The 18,233-nt window shown below is 53.3% G+C and overlaps 1 protein-coding gene across 3 annotated transcripts in view; it reads left to right on the top strand.

Moving 5' to 3' along the window:
- The window catches only part of LOC122385411 (protein ECT2-like), a 72,541-nt gene that overhangs the window by 41,511 nt on the left and 12,797 nt on the right, over positions 1-18,233 (top strand). For 2 of the 3 annotated variants that reach the window (XM_043373655.1, XM_043373654.1), the window contains 3 exons: positions 6,783-6,933; positions 7,506-7,660; positions 8,045-8,133. In XM_043373655.1, coding sequence (XP_043229590.1) covers positions 6,783-6,933; positions 7,506-7,660; positions 8,045-8,133 — 395 coding nt within the window. Of the gene's footprint in view, positions 1-6,782; positions 7,042-7,505; positions 7,661-8,044; positions 8,134-18,233 lie in introns of all 3 variants that reach the window. The other variant, XM_043373653.1, reaches the window with a different exon arrangement.

The raw sequence follows: 18,233 nt of genomic DNA, 5'->3' as shown, positions 1-18,233 counted from the left end.
ACTCATCTGCTCACCGGCTGCACTTATTTGGTGTCGCTAGGTGGAGTGGTTTCCACGCCATAGGACCCCCAGTTGGCCAATGTCGGATTTTCCCGGAGGTTACCCCATCAAACACGTTTGCACGTGGCACGTGCTTTTCAATCGCCCCATATCTGACCCATACCGTGTGGTAGCCGACACCCCGGGGCACAACATATTGGAACATTTTCAAAATCTAACGTGGAAATTTTTTGCAAAATCGATTTGAAAATAATTTTTCGAATTCGCCATAGGCTCAACATGGGGTAACTGTTTGTGACGATTACCCGAAATTTTGTCAATTATATTTTAAATAATTACCACCGTCAGTTGGGGTGCCAGCCCGAGATCCGACCCTAAAAATATCAGCAAATATAATTGACGAAATTTTTCGCAAATCGAATTTCCAATTTTCCCCCATGTTAACCCTATGGGAAAATGCACGTGCCGATTACCCCAAAACGGGTTAATTATATTTCAAGCGACCGATGCCAGCCGGTAGCTCCCCGATACGGGACCAAACGCTGAAAATGGCAAGAAATTCTACCGTGCCGTTTCGGCGGCGATCAAAATGTCCCAAATCGCGGCAGAAACGCTAAACACCCCCCTAGAGAGGTAGCTCAGGTTGGGATTTTCAATAGAAAATCACAATTCTAAAGAATAGTGATTGTTCTTAATTGAAAAGTCCCAACCTTCGGATAGGCCCGGGCAGCGCTTGTCGAACAGCACTGCGGATCCGAAGGTTGGGACTTTAATTGTGAAAAACCGCCCGCCCGCCCGCCACCAAACGCAAACACCGCAAAACGCGCAAAACGCACGCCTAAAACGCCAACGCAAACTTCGCAAACAAACAATCGCCCGCCCGCCGAAAACCGCAGAAAAAACGCACAAAATGCCGCAAAAAAAACGCGCGTCCGCCGCAAAACACAAACACCGCAAAAAAAACGCAAACACCGCCGCCGCAAAAAAACGCCCGCATCGCCCGCCGCCAACCGCGAAACGCCGCAAAAAAACGGCCGCACGCCGCGAACCGCAAAACGCCGCAAAAACGGCCGCCCGCCGCAAACCGCTAAACGCCGCAAAAAACGACCGCCCGCCGCTAACCGCAAATAACGGCCGGCCGCCGGCAACCGCAAAACGCCGTAAAAAACGGCCGCCCGCCGCAAACCACAAAACGCCGCAAAAAACGGTCGCCCGCCGCAAACCGCAAAACGCCGCAAAAAACGGCCGCCCGCCGCAAACCGCCGCTAAAACGGCCGCCCGCCGCCAAACGCAAACAGCAAAAACACCCGCATCGCCCGCCCGCCCGCCGCCAAACACAAAAACCGCACAAAACGCAAACACCGCCGCAAAAAAAAACGCCCGCAACGCACGCACGCCCGCCGCCAACCGCAAAACGCCGCAAAAAAACAGCCGCCCGCCGCCAAACGCAAACACCGCCAAAAACGCAAAAACGGCCGCCCGCCGTCAAACGCAAACCCCGAAAAAAACGCAAACACCGCCGCAAAAAACGCCCGCCGTAAGAAAAACGCTAACACTGACGCATTAAGACAAATATGGCGCCCTGCGGCAAATGTGGTGCAATCATATCTGCCGTTTAAGCAGCCATCCCTTAATTACAGCGCATCCTAATCGTCCAATGTTCGACAAAGTTACGCACATTCTGCGCTTTGCGGCAAAAATGGCGCTTTGAGACAAACGTGGCGCACTGCAACAAACATGGCGCATTCGTTCATGTCGCTTAACAATTCATCCACCCACCAAATTTGAACCCAATCGGACCATATTTGAGAAAGTTATGGACGTTTGAATATTTCACGATAAAATATCTCCGCAAAGGAGGAGCCCAGCTGAACACGTGTGCCACGTGACCACTGGTGATGAAAGCAGGACCTGTCCCCTCACCGACTGACCCAATTTAGTGTTCTTGGCTGGTTCTGTTTCCACGCTATACGGCCACCAGTTGGACAAAACACCATTATGTGGGAGGTACTCGGCTCAAACACGTGGCCACGTGGCACGTGCCAGACCTTTGACAGCTTAACGGCTCACGCCACGTCATGACCAATATAAGTGGCCATCGGCATGTAAAAGATGACCCCGGCCGGTGTCACCGTCTCTGAACAGTGGACGGCTAAACTTGAAAAAACGGGAAAATTTAGGGAAATTTTACCTTTCGAATATAAAATTTCCCCAGAATTTTAAATTTTTCATTTTGCAAAAAATCCGAGATAGCAGTTTTTTAGGCCTTTTCATTTTGTGTCTATACCCGTTTTCAGATCGACCCTATGATAAAAAACTGACGGCCTGACGGCCATTTCCCCCATTCCTTGCATTTAACAACGTTGGTGTATTTAAGCACAAAAATTGACCTCGTGCCACGGCACGTGCAATAGCACGTGCGCCACGTAACCACTAGTGGGACAAGCTGGACTCATCTGCTCACCGGCTGCACTTATTTGGTGTCGCTAGGTGGAGTGGTTTCCACGCCATAGGACCCCCAGTTGGCCAATGTCGGATTTTCCCGGAGGTTACCCCATCAAACACGTTTGCACGTGGCACGTGCTTTTCAATCGCCCCATATCTGACCCATACCGTGTGGTAGCCGACACCCCGGGGCACAACATATTGGAACATTTTCAAAATCTAACGTGGAAATTTTTTGCAAAATCGATTTGAAAATAATTTTTCGAATTCGCCATAGGCTCAACATGGGGTAACTGTTTGTGACGATTACCCGAAATTTTGTCAATTATATTTTAAATAATTACCACCGTCAGTTGGGGTGCCAGCCCGAGATCCGACCCTAAAAATATCAGCAAATATAATTGACGAAATTTTTCGCAAATCGAATTTCCAATTTTCCCCCATGTTAACCCTATGGGAAAATGCACGTGCCGATTACCCCAAAACGGGTTAATTATATTTCAAGCGACCGATGCCAGCCGGTAGCTCCCCGATACGGGACCAAACGCTGAAAATGGCAAGAAATTCTACCGTGCCGTTTCGGCGGCGATCAAAATGTCCCAAATCGCGGCAGAAACGCTAAACACCCCCCTAGAGAGGTAGCTCAGGTTGGGATTTTCAATAGAAAATCACAATTCTAAAGAATAGTGATTGTTCTTAATTGAAAAGTCCCAACCTTCGGATAGGCCCGGGCAGCGCTTGTCGAACAGCACTGCGGATCCGAAGGTTGGGACTTTAATTGTGAAAAACCGCCCGCCCGCCCGCCACCAAACGCAAACACCGCAAAACGCGCAAAACGCACGCCTAAAACGCCAACGCAAACTTCGCAAACAAACAATCGCCCGCCCGCCGAAAACCGCAGAAAAAACGCACAAAATGCCGCAAAAAAAACGCGCGTCCGCCGCAAAACACAAACACCGCAAAAAACGCAAACACCGCCGCCGCAAAAAAACGCCCGCATCGCCCGCCGCCAACCGCGAAACGCCGCAAAAAAACGGCCGCACGCCGCGAACCGCAAAACGCCGCAAAAACGGCCGCCCGCCGCAAACCGCTAAACGCCGCAAAAAACGACCGCCCGCCGCTAACCGCAAATAACGGCCGGCCGCCGGCAACCGCAAAACGCCGTAAAAAACGGCCGCCCGCCGCAAACCACAAAACGCCGCAAAAAACGGTCGCCCGCCGCAAACCGCAAAACGCCGCAAAAAACGGCCGCCCGCCGCAAACCGCCGCTAAAACGGCCGCCCGCCGCCAAACGCAAACAGCAAAAACACCCGCATCGCCCGCCCGCCCGCCGCCAAACACAAAAACCGCACAAAACGCAAACACCGCCGCAAAAAAAAACGCCCGCAACGCACGCACGCCCGCCGCCAACCGCAAAACGCCACAAAAAACAGCCGCCCGCCGCCAAACGCAAACACCGCCAAAAACGCAAAAACGGCCGCCCGCCGTCAAACGCAAACCCCGAAAAAAACGCAAACACCGCCGCAAAAAACGCCCGCCGTAAGAAAAACGCTAACACTGACGCATTAAGACAAATATGGCGCCCTGCGGCAAATGTGGTGCAATCATATCTGCCGTTTAAGCAGCCATCCCTTAATTACAGCGCATCCTAATCGTCCAATGTTCGACAAAGTTACGCACATTCTGCGCTTTGCGGCAAAAATGGCGCTTTGAGACAAACGTGGCGCACTGCAACAAACATGGCGCATTCGTTCATGTCGCTTAACAATTCATCCACCCACCAAATTTGAACCCAATCGGACCATATTTGAGAAAGTTATGGACGTTTGAATATTTCACGATAAAATATCTCCGCAAAGGAGGAGCCCAGCTGAACACGTGTGCCACGTGACCACTGGTGATGAAAGCAGGACCTGTCCCCTCACCGACTGACCCAATTTAGTGTTCTTGGCTGGTTCTGTTTCCACGCTATACGGCCACCAGTTGGACAAAACACCATTATGTGGGAGGTACTCGGCTCAAACACGTGGCCACGTGGCACGTGCCAGACCTTTGACAGCTTAACGGCTCACGCCACGTCATGACCAATATAAGTGGCCATCGGCATGTAAAAGATGACCCCGGCCGGTGTCACCGTCTCTGAACAGTGGACGGCTAAACTTGAAAAACGGGAAAATTTAGGGAAATTTTACCTTTCGAATATAAAATTTCCCCAGAATTTTAAATTTTTCATTTTGCAAAAAATCCGAGATAGCAGTTTTTTAGGCCTTTTCATTTTGTGTCTATACCCGTTTTCAGATCGACCCTATGATAAAAACTGACGGCCTGACGGCCATTTCCCCCATTCCTTGCATTTAACAACGTTGGTGTATTTAAGCACAAAAATTGACCTCGTGCCACGGCACGTGCAATAGCACGTGCGCCACGTAACCACTAGTGGGACAAGCTGGACTCATCTGCTCACCGGCTGCACTTATTTGGTGTCGCTAGGTGGAGTGGTTTCCACGCCATAGGACCCCCAGTTGGCCAATGTCGGATTTTCCCGGAGGTTACCCCATCAAACACGTTTGCACGTGGCACGTGCTTTTCAATCGCCCCATATCTGACCCATACCGTGTGGTAGCCGACACCCCGGGGCACAACATATTGGAACATTTTCAAAATCTAACGTGGAAATTTTTTGCAAAATCGATTTGAAAATAATTTTTCGAATTCGCCATAGGCTCAACATGGGGTAACTGTTTGTGACGATTACCCGAAATTTTGTCAATTATATTTTAAATAATTACCACCGTCAGTTGGGGTGCCAGCCCGAGATCCGACCCTAAAAATATCAGCAAATATAATTGACGAAATTTTTCGCAAATCGAATTTCCAATTTTCCCCCATGTTAACCCTATGGGAAAATGCACGTGCCGATTACCCCAAAACGGGTTAATTATATTTCAAGCGACCGATGCCAGCCGGTAGCTCCCCGATACGGGACCAAACGCTGAAAATGGCAAGAAATTCTACCGTGCCGTTTCGGCGGCGATCAAAATGTCCCAAATCGCGGCAGAAACGCTAAACACCCCCCTAGAGAGGTAGCTCAGGTTGGGATTTTCAATAGAAAATCACAATTCTAAAGAATAGTGATTGTTCTTAATTGAAAAGTCCCAACCTTCGGATATAAACGGAGCGCGCGCTTCGGGTGACGCCGCTGCTGCACTCGGCGCCGGCGTCGTACGGCCTCCCCTTTGGACCTGCGTGCATTGTGCTGCAGCCTCGCCCGGGCCGTCGACGTGCAATGTGGATATTGAATGTGTCGATCGATTGGTGGTGTAGCCCACAGCGTACTCGATCCCACCGGTATGCGCTCTGGGACGTAGGTAGTTGCCGTCAGCCCCGCTGCGGTCCGCCTGCCACCGCCCGAGATGGCGTGCCGGTACGGGACCAAACGCTGAAAATGGCAAGAAATTCTACCGTGCCGTTTCGGCGGCGATCAAAATGACCAAAATCGCGGCCGAAACGCTAAACACCCCCCTAGAGAGGTAGCTCAGGTTGGGATTTTCAATAGAAAATCACAATTCTAAAGAATAGTGATTGTCTAATTGAAAAGTCCCAACCTTCGGATATAAACGGAGCGCGCGCTTCGGGTGACGCCGCTGCTGCACTCGGCGCCGGCGTCGTACGGCCTCCCCTTTGGACCTGCGTGCATTGTGCTGCAGCCTCGCCCGGGCCGTCGACGTGCAATGTGGATATTGAATGTGTCGATCGATTGGTGGTGTAGCCCACAGCGTACTCGATCCCACCGGTATGCGCTCTGGGACGTAGGTAGTTGCCGTCAGCCCCGCTGCGGTCCGCCTGCCACCGCCCGAGATGGCGTGCCGGAGTGTCAGGCCGATTTGGTCGCATAGCTGCGGGGAGGTGCGTGCCGTCTGTCTGCGTTACCCTGTATGTTGGAGAGCTGCTCCCGCCATGCGCTTCTAACCTGAGGCTTCGTTGGAAGTTCCCCAGTCACCTCCTGATGGATGGGCGCAAAATGACCTTAGTAGTCGGTCCTCAAGCCCCAAATGAAGAACAACAGTCAGCTTCTGACTTTACGTCTCTGCTATATAATTACACTATTATTTATTATGTATATCTTCATATCTCTCTGTCTCTCCAGGTGTGTAAGAAGCGGGCGCGTTACAACTCGCTGCGCTCGCCGTCAGGCTGCTATGTCTCTCTGTTGCGTCTCACTGTATGTCTCTGTATCTCTCCAGGTGTGTAAGAAGCGGGCGCGGTACAACTCTCTGCGCTCGCCGTCGGGCTGTTATGTCTCTGCTGTGTCTCACTGTATGTCTCTGTCTCTCCAGGTGTGTAAGAAGCGGGCGCGGTACAACTCGCTGCGCTCGCCGTCGGCCGTCAGTTTGCAGGCGGCGGCGCGCTCCTTCAAGCCGTACAAGCACGTGGAGCTGATGCCGCTGGCGCACATCAAGCGCGTGGTGGACATCCGCGAGACGGAGGGTAAGGCGGCGGCGTGGGGCGGACGCTCCGCCGCCGGCCGGCGCCTCTCCTCGGTCTCCTTTGCCAGCCTGGTGTCGGCGGCCTCGTCCGAGTCCTCGCTCCTCTCAGGTACCACTCCTCGCTCCTCACACTGGCATCAGTCCCGGTATGAGCCACCCTAAACCCGCACCTGCCCCGTGAGGAACCGAGTCACAGTCTCCGCCGGGTCTGCATCATTTTTAGTGGCATCGTTATTGAGAAACGAATACTGAACTAGACTGCAGCTTTGCTTATTGGCGTTTGTTGGCCAGGTGCTGAGTAAGTACTACCATACCCTCAGCAGCTAAGTTATTACCGTTGATCTATGTAAATTAGTTGTTGAGCTTGCTAGATCTCGCAGGACACGTTTACAGCGCACTTTTTTAACTGTCCAGAGCCACGAAACATTACTCCACAATGTGTTCAGTGGGCCGTTCAGTGGGCTTCTAACCTGACACTCCCCCCAAACACACCGCTCGGGTCTGGTCGGTCACACCCCCGTGCGCGTCCTCTCCTCCACTGACTCCCCCTCTCCCCGTCCCTCTCTCCGGCAGAGTGTCACAACGTGTTCACGCTGATCTGCCGGAGCAACCAGGAGCTGAAGGAGCGCCACTACACGTTCACCATCAGCTCCGAGGACGTGCAGAAGGAGCAGTTTCTGCGCACACTCTGCAGGCAGATGGCGCACGTCACCTGCCGCGCTGACGCCGTGAGTGACGGGAAGGGATAGGGGCGGTGGTCTAGCCGTGAGCGCGGCACTGGGAGGGGGGGGGAGGGGCAGCGGAAAAGGCGTGTCGTGTGTGACGGGAAAAGGGAGGGGAAGTGACTTAGGTGCGCCTGGAGGGAGATTGACTGACCTGCTTTTTATCAAGTGTAAATATTTTCAGCAGCTTGATTTGTCCTTCGTAGCATATTGTATACGGTAAGGCATTAAATTTAACACCATGTTCTTTGAAGAACGGGAAATATGGCGTACATATGTGGGCTTATGCAGCTGCTGATATGCCGAGTTTCCCGCCGCCGTGCTGAATATCGGCCGTGCTCTGTCCGTGCGGTTTCTGACCACACGTCCTCCCTCTCCGACCCTCCGCAGGAGAACTTCCTGACGGTGCTGGACCCGCAGCACCTGGACATCGAGAGCAGCGAGGTGGCCGGGTCGAGCACACTCAGCCGCGTCTCAAAGTGAGTACCGCAGTCCGCCCTCATACCGTCTCAAATTGAGCACACGCACCCTCAGCCGCGTCTCGTGAGCGCACCCTGTCCTTAGCCCGCCGTATGGTGACCTGAGAAATGAAGCAAAAAGACCGGTAAATTTGCCGCATTTTTAGGTCCGAGTTATTCTATCGCCAACGGACGTCCGGTAGGAACAAGGCGATATAATCCAGAAAACACTTTTTTGTAGTTGTTCAGTGTATGATCTGGATTCGGGGGTCTAGTATAGCCGGTTTGACCGCGGTTCCGGCGGAGTTGGTGGGGTCACTACAGACCACACTGCCCAGCCAGTGGGCGCCTGGCCCCAACCAGGAGACTGATGGCGTCCCATCTGAACGAGATAAAGACGACTTCCGTGGAAGTCATCGCCGTAATAACCCCCTGTGGGCAGCTCCCCCAGCAGCTGGAAGCGGGGAGTGAGGTCAGGGTGGGTGATCCGGATAGAGTACTCGGCCGCAGCGAGAAATGAACTTCAGTTTCTGTTTCACCGAGACGGTTTCGTCCTATATAGTACTGAAAGGCGAGTTAGGGGGCGGGGTGATAGATTCACCTCACAGTCACACACTTGTTGAAAGAAAATGATGTGGGAGGACCTCTGAGTTCGTGTTTCTTCATCACTCTTCGGGTAGAGGAGCCAATGCTCAGGCAGAGCTCAGACAGACCAGCTCAGGCAATGCTCTGCACCGTCGGTGGCGCAGGGAGCAGCCGGCCCGCTCCGCCCGCCAACTTCGGTCGGCGCCGAACTTATCTCGCCAGAGGTCTATTTGGACGTGCGCCGCTGTGTGCCGGCCCCCGGGGACCGCCGCGCTGTGCCGCCAGGGACTCCGAAGGACGGCCGCGGACTGTGCTGGTCCGTGAGTGGATGGGCCGGCTGAGCGGCGAGACAGGAATGGCTGAGACCACTCCACCGCAGGCTAGAGTGGGACAGGAACGGCTGCGTCATAGTCTTAGGATGTGTGCCGTCCTTTTGTCGGTGGGATGTGGAAAAACGGCTGCACATAGTTGTCCATGATGTGTGTCACTGGCGGATCCAGGGGGGCCACGGGGGCCATGCCCCCCCCCCCCCAAAGGCCGAAAGTGGCCTGTTTGCCCCCCCCCCCCAAAAAAAAAAACGTCAGAAAAAAAATGCTAAGAAAATATACGTTGATAGAGGTTTTTAGCCACTTGGTGAAGTAAACCTTTCCACAGCATAATATGGAAGCAATATGGTAGCAGTGAGGTTCAGTCAAAAGTTGCGCGAGCGGAGTTGACCTTCAAAAAAGACTGTTGTTGGCACGTGTTTATGGCGCGGCAGCTGGTAGTTGGCGGTGTTTCGCGTGGTGTCGCATCACTGGCGGATCCGGGGGGGGGCACGGGAGCCTGAGGTGCCCCTGACAGGCCCGTGGTGCCCCTGGACCCTGGCAGGCCTGTGGTGCCTCTGGCGGGCCTAGGGTGCCCCTGCTAGGCTGCTGATGCCCCTGGGACCTGACAGGACTGTGGTGCCCCTGACAAGCCTAAAGTGCCCCCAACAGGCCCGTGATGCCCCCGACAGGCCCAAGGTGCCCCTGCGTGATGCCGTGATGCCTGCGAGGCCGGTGGTGCCCGTGCGAGGCCGGTGGGGCCCCTGACAGGCCCATGGTACCCCTGCTAGACCGGTGGTGCCCCTGGCAGGCCTGTGGCGCCCCTGCTAGGCCGCTGGTGCCCCTGGGCCCTGACAGGACTGCGGTGCCCCTGACAGGCCCAAGGTGCCCCTGCAAGGCCGGTGGTGCCCCTGTAAGGCCTGTGGTACCCCTGCTAGGCCTCTGGTGCCCCTGACTGGTCCATGGTGCCCCTGCGAGGCCGGCGGCGCCCCTGGCAGGTCTCTGGTGTCTGTGACAGACCTGGGGTGCCCCTGACAAGCCTGTGGGGCCCCTCACAGGCCCGTGGTGCCCTTGCTAGGCCTGTGGTACCCCTGGCGGGCTGGTGGTGTCCCTGCTAGGCCGGTGGTGCCCCTGACAGACCTGTGGTTCCCGCGGGCGTACCAAGGGGGTCATGACCCATGTGGCCCCCCTTGGATCTGCCACTGATACATAATATATATTGATTTGTGAAGGCGTTATGGCTTATGCAATATGCAATTGCAGGCACTTGGTATCCCTCACTTATCCCTCATTGGGGGCTCTGGCGGGCTCCTGAGGGCCCACGTCTATCTCCGGGAGCCCTAGACAGGCTCCTTTGGGTCCTTTCAGTCCACTATAGCATAAGAGGTCTCCATGCGAGTCCTATATGTACATCTGAGGGCGTACCCTGACGTCTGAGGTACCCAACTGCAGCTCCAATGGTCTCTTATACTGGCGGATCCAGGGAGGGGGCATTTAGGGTCATGCCCCCTTCCCAGAGGCCTAAAGTGGACCGTTTGCCCCCTCCCCCAAACGATAATGAAACATAGTTCAATCAGTGCGTGGCCCAGGAGCCGAGTTAGACGGGGGGTGTTTTACCACTTCCAGGCCCGCAAAGGGACCCAAGCACTGACTGGAAGCGGGTTAACTGGTCGACAAAAGCAATGGTAAGTGTTTACAAAGTAATATAAAGGCATGGGTCGGGTGGGCTACCATTTATATATTTTTCTTTTTAGTTTTAGAAAAAAAAAATATCCATAGTGTCAGGGCTCTGACGAAAAATAAGTGCCCTAAATCCGATGAGAACACAGGAAAGGGGCTACCCTAGGTTTGGTTCCTGCATGAGTTGCCCCCCCCCCCCTCCAAAACGCAAGCCTGGATCCGCCAGTGAGGTGTGTTGCTGTCAGCCAGTATTTCAGCGGATAGTCCACATGACTCGTGGAGGGGCCTGTAGCGCCCTCGGGGAGCCCAGTTCAGAGTCCAGACGGAGATCCCTGCGTCCTCACCAGCCCGCGGGTGAGACCTCCGGGTGTGGCGATACTCGGCAGTCTCAGGCGGAACGAGGGCTGAAATAGAACTCATTATCCAGTAGTTCAGGAGAGTGATGAAACCTCGAGAACTGTTCCGCGAAGGGAGGAGGCTGGAGGTGGTATGCCGCGGGCTGGTGTGGAGAACTCTGGGCGGATTCAGGAACACAGGCCCACACAGGCCGCTGGCAGGCCCCGGACCGGGAGGTTCGCCCGGGGCGCGGCGGTCGGTCCGACGGGAACTCGCCGCCAGCCGTGGTCAATACAGAGTACAGACGGATGCAGCGGTGCCGGACTTTCCATCGGAACGGCGCCGCCGGGCATACGGCGCGTGCCGCCCGGCAGTGCCGTGAGATTAACTGGTCCACTCTCGGCCGCACCAGCGAGTGGCTTCCTTCCGTTCCAGGCCCGAACACACTCGACCACAGTTGCTAGCGGATTCAGGAGGATAGGGCATTGAAATGCTCGGCCCGTGGATGTGCCGCTGTTTCGTTATTCGTTAACGTTGTCGTATTAGGCCGGTCGGCAGTCGGTGTGGACTGCAGCCGTGTACGGGAAGGCGGAACGCTTTGAGAGAGCCGCCCACAGCGCCGTTTCGGAGTTGGCAATACCGGTCGGCCGGACCTGCGGCGCTGGCCGAGTGGGACGATTGCCTGATCTCACCGCGGCCGATCAATATCTCCGGGCCGGTGCGCTGAGCCGTCACCTGGGGCATTCCACGTCAAATCGAACAAAAATCGGCTGTTTTGCACCTTACCATCAGCGATTTCATTATAGATTTGTGAGCGAGTTCCTGTGTGGCCCCGGACATTACATTGATGTTTTTTGCACATTCTGACCACAGGTCTTCTAAATATAGGGCATCAAATTTTTACAAAATGTTGCATCTTTATATTTTTGAACGACCATAACTTTGGTTGTACTTGTTTGATTTGAATGAAATAAACCTTAATGTTTAGGTAATTTCCTAAGCATTTGTTTAGAATTGCACCTACTTAAATATATGACCTTGAAATTTGCTTAACTCTGTTCTTAAGCACAAATATTGAAAAAGCAAAAAACACGTCACCTTCGATTTGGCTCATTTTCATATATTTTATTGCCTACCATATTCTTAACAACCTGTGAAAAAATTAGAGTGGGCCATTCATAAGTATTGAAGAAAATTGCACATATGCAAACGTATGTTAGCACGCGCAGTGGAGTGGGAAGAGCGAACTTCGCCCACCCCTCCTGTTTTTCGCCAATATCTCATAAGATAAATGCGAAATTAACTATGGCTACCTGTCAAGAATTGAATTGGACATCTCATCGTGCAAGCAATAAGAAAATCGGTTCACAACTGTTCTAGTAATAGCGGTGTAAAGCAGGGATGCGGAGCCGGAGCCGGAGCCGCCGGAGTCGGCATATTTTGCCCGGAGCCGGAGCCGGAGCCGTGAAACAATATAGCCCGGAGCCGGAGCTGGAGTCGGAGCCGTCAAAAAAGGGGGCGACTCCGGCTCCTTTTCTTAAGAGGAAACTATTATTTACCTAGTTCGGTTTGACAAGTACAAGACGTAAAACAATGTGGTATTCAAAATAGCCTTGTTATACAAATACAGAAGCAACGTGTACCAATCCCATCGCCTTTTTTCTTCCACCCGTATTTAATTGATCGCATAGGGGATGTACTGAGTAGAAGCCGGAGCCGGAGCCGCCGGAGCCGGATCATTTTACTCGGAGCCGGAGCCGGAGCCGGAGCCGCCATGGCTTTTCAACCGGAGCCGGAGCCGGAGCCGGAGCCGATTTTTTTTTCTCCGGAGCCGGAGCCGGAGCCGTCTGAAATTTCCACGGCTCCGCATCCCTGGTGTAAAGTGAACATCCTGTCGCCGCAGCAACGCGGCGACTCGGCAGCCGGCGCCGACCGCTACGCGCCGCCTGAATTGTAGACTGTGCCGGGACGGAACGGAACGGTTCCGTCTTTACATCGCGCTCCCTACCGCTGATTACGTTCGATTCGCGTCAAATTTTGTGAGAAGACTAAGAAATGTACAGGCAATCTTATGGTGAAAAAATTTTGAAAATCGGTTGGTAAACAATTGAAATATGAACGTGTAAACACAAAATTGTGATTGCTGCGTTTCCCGCATCGGTCGAGCCCGCCTCAGCCGGCGACATGTTACTCTCTCTAGCAGGCCTCTAACTGCCATATTTATTATTGGATTAACTAGAAATTCCCCACACATACTTAAAAAAATGTATGTTCTTTCGTATAGTGAAGATGAAAAGACGTGAAGATATCGTTGCGTGATAATGTTTTCGTTGAATTTACTTCATGATGCATTTCCACACGGCTCAAAATTCACCGCAAAATACCGTTTGCCTGAGACACTTTTACTATGGAACGTGAATGCTTGACTACGATGACTATGCATTTCCATTCTCGCAGAGTTTGGTATATCACTAATCAGCAATCATTCATTTCAGAAAGTGTACACAAGCAAGCACGTCTTGACTCTGTCTTTCAAGGTCACGCGCGGTTGCGTGATGTTGATGCATGAAAACGGCGTTTGCCGCGCAAGTTATGAATGGCCCACTCCAATTTTTTCACAGATGGTTAGGAACATTGTGACGGACATAATATGTAAAAATTACCCAAATCGAAGGTGACGTGTTTTTTTTTCTATTTAAATTTTTCTGTTTTAATTCAAGGTCAAATGCATTTCAAGGTCACTTCAATTTAATTTTATAATTAAAAATCAAAGCCTTATCAATTGCCTATAAGACCCTGTTAATATCATTTTGATACCAGAAAAGGAACCAGAGTTATAGCCATTTAAAAAATTGATGTGTGGCATTTTTCGCTATATTCGATGACCTATATCTCAGCGATACGTTATTAAATTTCGAAAATATTATACGTAACTCAGTTTTGAACCATGCCCAGTCTGCCTACAAATTTTCAGAAAAATCGAAGGGGATGACGGATTTCGGTGTTTGATTTGACGTGGAATGCCCCACCTTCCACTTTCCGCGAAATATATCGAAATTATAGCCTCTGGCGGTGTTCTCTGGCGCGTCGCTGTCTGCCGCCGACGGTAACTGGACTGGACGGGAGACGGGTGTGGGACGGACCGGCCGCGGCTCGGCTGTAATAATGTGCTCCTGGTCAGTATACAGTGCCGGCTCTACGGGTGACCTCCGTGGGCGTCCGTCCTCCGCCAGAGACTTGTAGTCGATACGGCCGCCCGTGACCGCAGACGGGTGGTGCGCTCAGCAGGCATGGACCGTGCGAGTGGCCGCCGACTGCCTGGGAGGCGCCACGTGGTGGCAGCTATTCCGGGCTGACCTGGCCCGCCGTCCGGGCCACGTGATAGCCGGTCACTCCGGGCTGACCTGACCTGCCGACCGTGACAGCCGGCCGGCCGGGCTGACCTGACCTGGCGAGCGGGCCGCTAGATAGCCGGCCACTCCGGGCTGACCTGACCTGCCGACCGGGCCGCGTGACAGCCGGTCACTCGGGGCTGACCTGACCTCCCGACCGCATAAGCGGCCGCCGTCAGAAGCCGTGGTCGCCGGTGGCAGTTGGGTGGTGACAGCGCTGCTGACTGGTTTTGGTATTATTTTATGGACGGTGACAGAAAGGTGCGCGTTTAAGGTTACCAGATAGGCGTTGGGGTTTATTGCATGCTCATCAAGACTAAAGGAATGCTTGCTACTTCATGGAATAATTTTCACAAAAAAAGCACTGCTTAGCGAGGCACCAGAACCTACGTCCATTCATCTATTCCGACAAAATGTTTATGATTAGAATATCTATTAGAATATATGGAATGGTGACTGACCACTTCTGTAACCCTCCCCCCCCCCCCCCCCCCCCACACACACACACACACATACAGGAAGCCAACCTCGTGGCACGTCTCGATGAATAGGCCCACCTCTGCCTTCTCTTCAGGACGTCATCTGTGTGCGCTGCGTCTCGGCGGCGCCCCTTATCACGTCTGTGGACCCTATTGACGTTACATAACCTCGTTACGCACTGCTGCCCGACCCGAGTCGACAAAAACAGCCGCGCTGGCGCCCACAGAAACTCTGTCTCGGCGCCGACCGGGGCTGGCGGCACACCGGCCGGTCACTGCGCAGGTCACACGCTCAACAGCAGCCGCCCGATCGGCGTCAGTCGCCCGAGTGACCGAGTTCGAGTGTTGATCCGACGCCCTTCTACAGTATGGCTGGTACAGTCCACAGCAGAAGTAATGTGGGGTTTCAGTCATGGGTATGTTCTGCTTCTGAAGCCTAGGAACGATTAGCCAGACTCCAATGAAACTTTGAATGTAGCGTATATGTATCGTCACCCTTGCAGCTGCAACTTTAGCTATTGACATCTTCTTTTCGATCACTCCGCATTAAACAATCGCCAGTTAAAGCCAACCGTTGAGATTGGTAAAACCCTACATAACTTTAGCGGTGGGCTGTACCTACAGCCGTGTCTGCTGGCACGGGCTCGATTGGACAGGCGTTCTCCCCTTGTCCTTGTTTGGTCTCTGGACCCTGATTCTGTGCTGTAGGGTGGAGGAGAGCCCTGTCTGCTGACACGGGCTCGATTGGACGGGTGGTCTCTCCCTGTCCTTGTTCGGTCTCTGATCCACTGCTGTAGGGTTGGGGTCAGCCCTGTCTGCTGACACGGGCTCGATTGGACGGGTGGTGTCTCCCTGTTCGCACTCTGCGGCGCTGCCGGCCGTCGGGTGACGGCCGGCTGTCGCCCGGTATTGGTCACTGTCGCCCGGTATTGGCCTCTGGGCCGGTGAAGTGTCGACTCGTGTGATCGGGACCCGGTGTCCGCTGTGGGACAGTGTCCGCTGAAAGACTACTTCACGGGGAGGAGCTGCGGCCTTAGGAACAGCGGGGACCGCGGCGCCGGGTTATGTAACGCCGTGTCCCGGTGGTCGGCCGATGGTCTGTAATTACAGAGCTCGTCGGCAAAGGTGGCGTATTTATGTGTGTAAGTACCAGCGCTCGGGAACTAACGGTCGTTCTTCGGTTCGATTAATACCGACCATGCTAAATAAACGCTGAAATGTGGTGTATCATTGGTGTCCTGACGTCATGGATTATTGGCGGAACAACGGTATAAGCTATAATTTCGGTTGCATTTTCTAGATTTTTAGCAATTATCTCCGTCCCTGACAGCATGGAACTCAGCTTAATGGTTTCTGGATGCATTGTTTCTCGGATGTTTCATAATCGACTCGTTTGGCTGTGCGGTCGTGCTTCATGCTCGTTTCGTTGTTCACTTTCGCTTGCACGTACCGAAAAAGTCGTCAGATTTGATATTATGTCAACAGTTCAGAGCAACAACAGACAGAAAATGACGGTTTTCAGGGAAGCTTATGTTGTATCAAAAACATCCATCAAGCGGAGAGACTTTGTTTCTCGTCAGGCTTAGCTGATTTCTTGTGGCATCGCCTATTTCTGATGATTTTCAAACATCAGCACAGAGAGACTGAACTCGCCTACCGTATTTTCCGACGACGCTGTTCCTATGGCGGGATGTCGGCCGTCCCCCGCGGCCTGGAACCACTGTGCGCCGGGGCGGCAGTGGTATCGCCGAGTCGCCGAGCCGCCGTCCCAGTTTTGATAGCGAATAGGCGCTGTTTCTGGCGCTGTCGTCGGTCGTTCTGCCCGTGCAGCTCCCACGCTTTTGATGCTTCTGTTTCAGAGTTCGACAGTTTGGAATGATGAATGTAGCTGGTAGTGGTTCGAACAAGGCGAAATGTCTGTCTGAATGGCAGCTATATGCTGGCAACTCATAGAGTAATAACAGTTTATGCTCCAATAGCGGCAAAGATGGCCGCTGTCAACCCAAATAATCCCCATTGATAACCGCTTTCAGCTCTTTCCGTCTCTCCCAGCTCTCCCTGTCTCTACCACCTTTCCCCGCCGTTTCTCCCCGTCTCTTCCCCCGCCTCTTCCCGCCGTTTTTCCCTGCCGTTTCTCCCCGTCTCTTCCCCCGCCGTTTTCCCCAGCTCCCCCCGCCGGCTCTCCCCGTCTCTCTCTCCGGTCCTCCCCACCGCCGGCCGGTATGCTGGGAGCCCACTCGGTGTCCGACGGCCCGGCCTATTTGTCATCCGCCCCGCTCAGAATCAAAAGTCGTGCCGACGCACGGACAGAATACTGTTACTTTATTTTCAGCCTGAAATGACCCGCATTCATGCATGGGTTTTGTCTGCGCTGTTTCGCCAGAGTTCTAAACGGAAAGTGCTGCAAATGAATGCGGCGAAAAACGTACTTGAAAAACATTTCAGAATGTCCATGCAGACAACTTTGACGGCTGTCTATGTTTAGTACATCATTTCCAGCCTAGACTCTTAACTGTTTGTGGATTGTTCATTTTGATTTAACGAACTCGGTGTGTGTGTGGAGTTTCATTGCCAATCATGAGCTCGGGTGCAAGTTTTTTATATTAACCCAGCAAAGAGATGTGACGGATCACATCGCTCCTGTCGCCTCGGATGCTTTTAAGAGGGTGTGATGAGTTGATTCCTGGTTAGTTTTGGAGCGACCGGAGCCCGGCTGCAGAGGTCTGTTAGCATGCAGCGCGGCCGGCTGTCATGCATCCTGAAGCGGCCGAAATGAGGCGGTTGTGGCCGGCGGGAGCTGCCGACTCGGCCGGGACCGACCGGCGCTGCGGCGCTGGCACTGCGGGATAATTCCCCGCTCGGCTTCATCATATCAGCCTGCCTCGCCTAGTTAGTATGCCATCCGGCTCCTGCAAAAGTTCCCGGCACTGCCCGAAAGTGTGCGGTGACATTCAAAGGCATGACCAAAAGTCTCTGATACGGAGACCGTATAATGTCTTTATGCTCCATCGAATTCCCGTAACATTTAATATTGAAGGGCATATTTGCGAACTTTCGGACACTGGCAATCTGCCTTAGTATGACAAGCTGTCCGAATTTTGTCGTCCAACCCATTTGCATTGTTTTTTTCTGCAGACCGTGTTTTCCTGGTGACCTGGACCGACAACATTGGGCCATTTGCATTTTGAAAGCTTCTTTAAATGCAGACGAGGTGGTAGGGTGTTGCTCCTTAGCCGGTATTGCTGTCAGCAGCTGATGCGGCTCACAGCATGGTACTCGTGCAGACAGAGTGTTAGACAGACTCCCTGTGTGCCTGGCGCCGCGCGATCGGCCGCCGCCGGTGT

Source organism: Amphibalanus amphitrite, unplaced genomic scaffold (genome assembly GCF_019059575.1).
Source record: "Amphibalanus amphitrite isolate SeventyFive unplaced genomic scaffold, NRLGWU_Aamphi_draft 000218F_arrow, whole genome shotgun sequence".
Classification (NCBI taxonomy): Eukaryota; Metazoa; Arthropoda; class Thecostraca; order Balanomorpha; family Balanidae; genus Amphibalanus; species Amphibalanus amphitrite.
The sequence above is the reverse complement of the archived record's forward strand: the minus strand, read 5'-3'. Positions and strand labels throughout refer to the sequence as shown.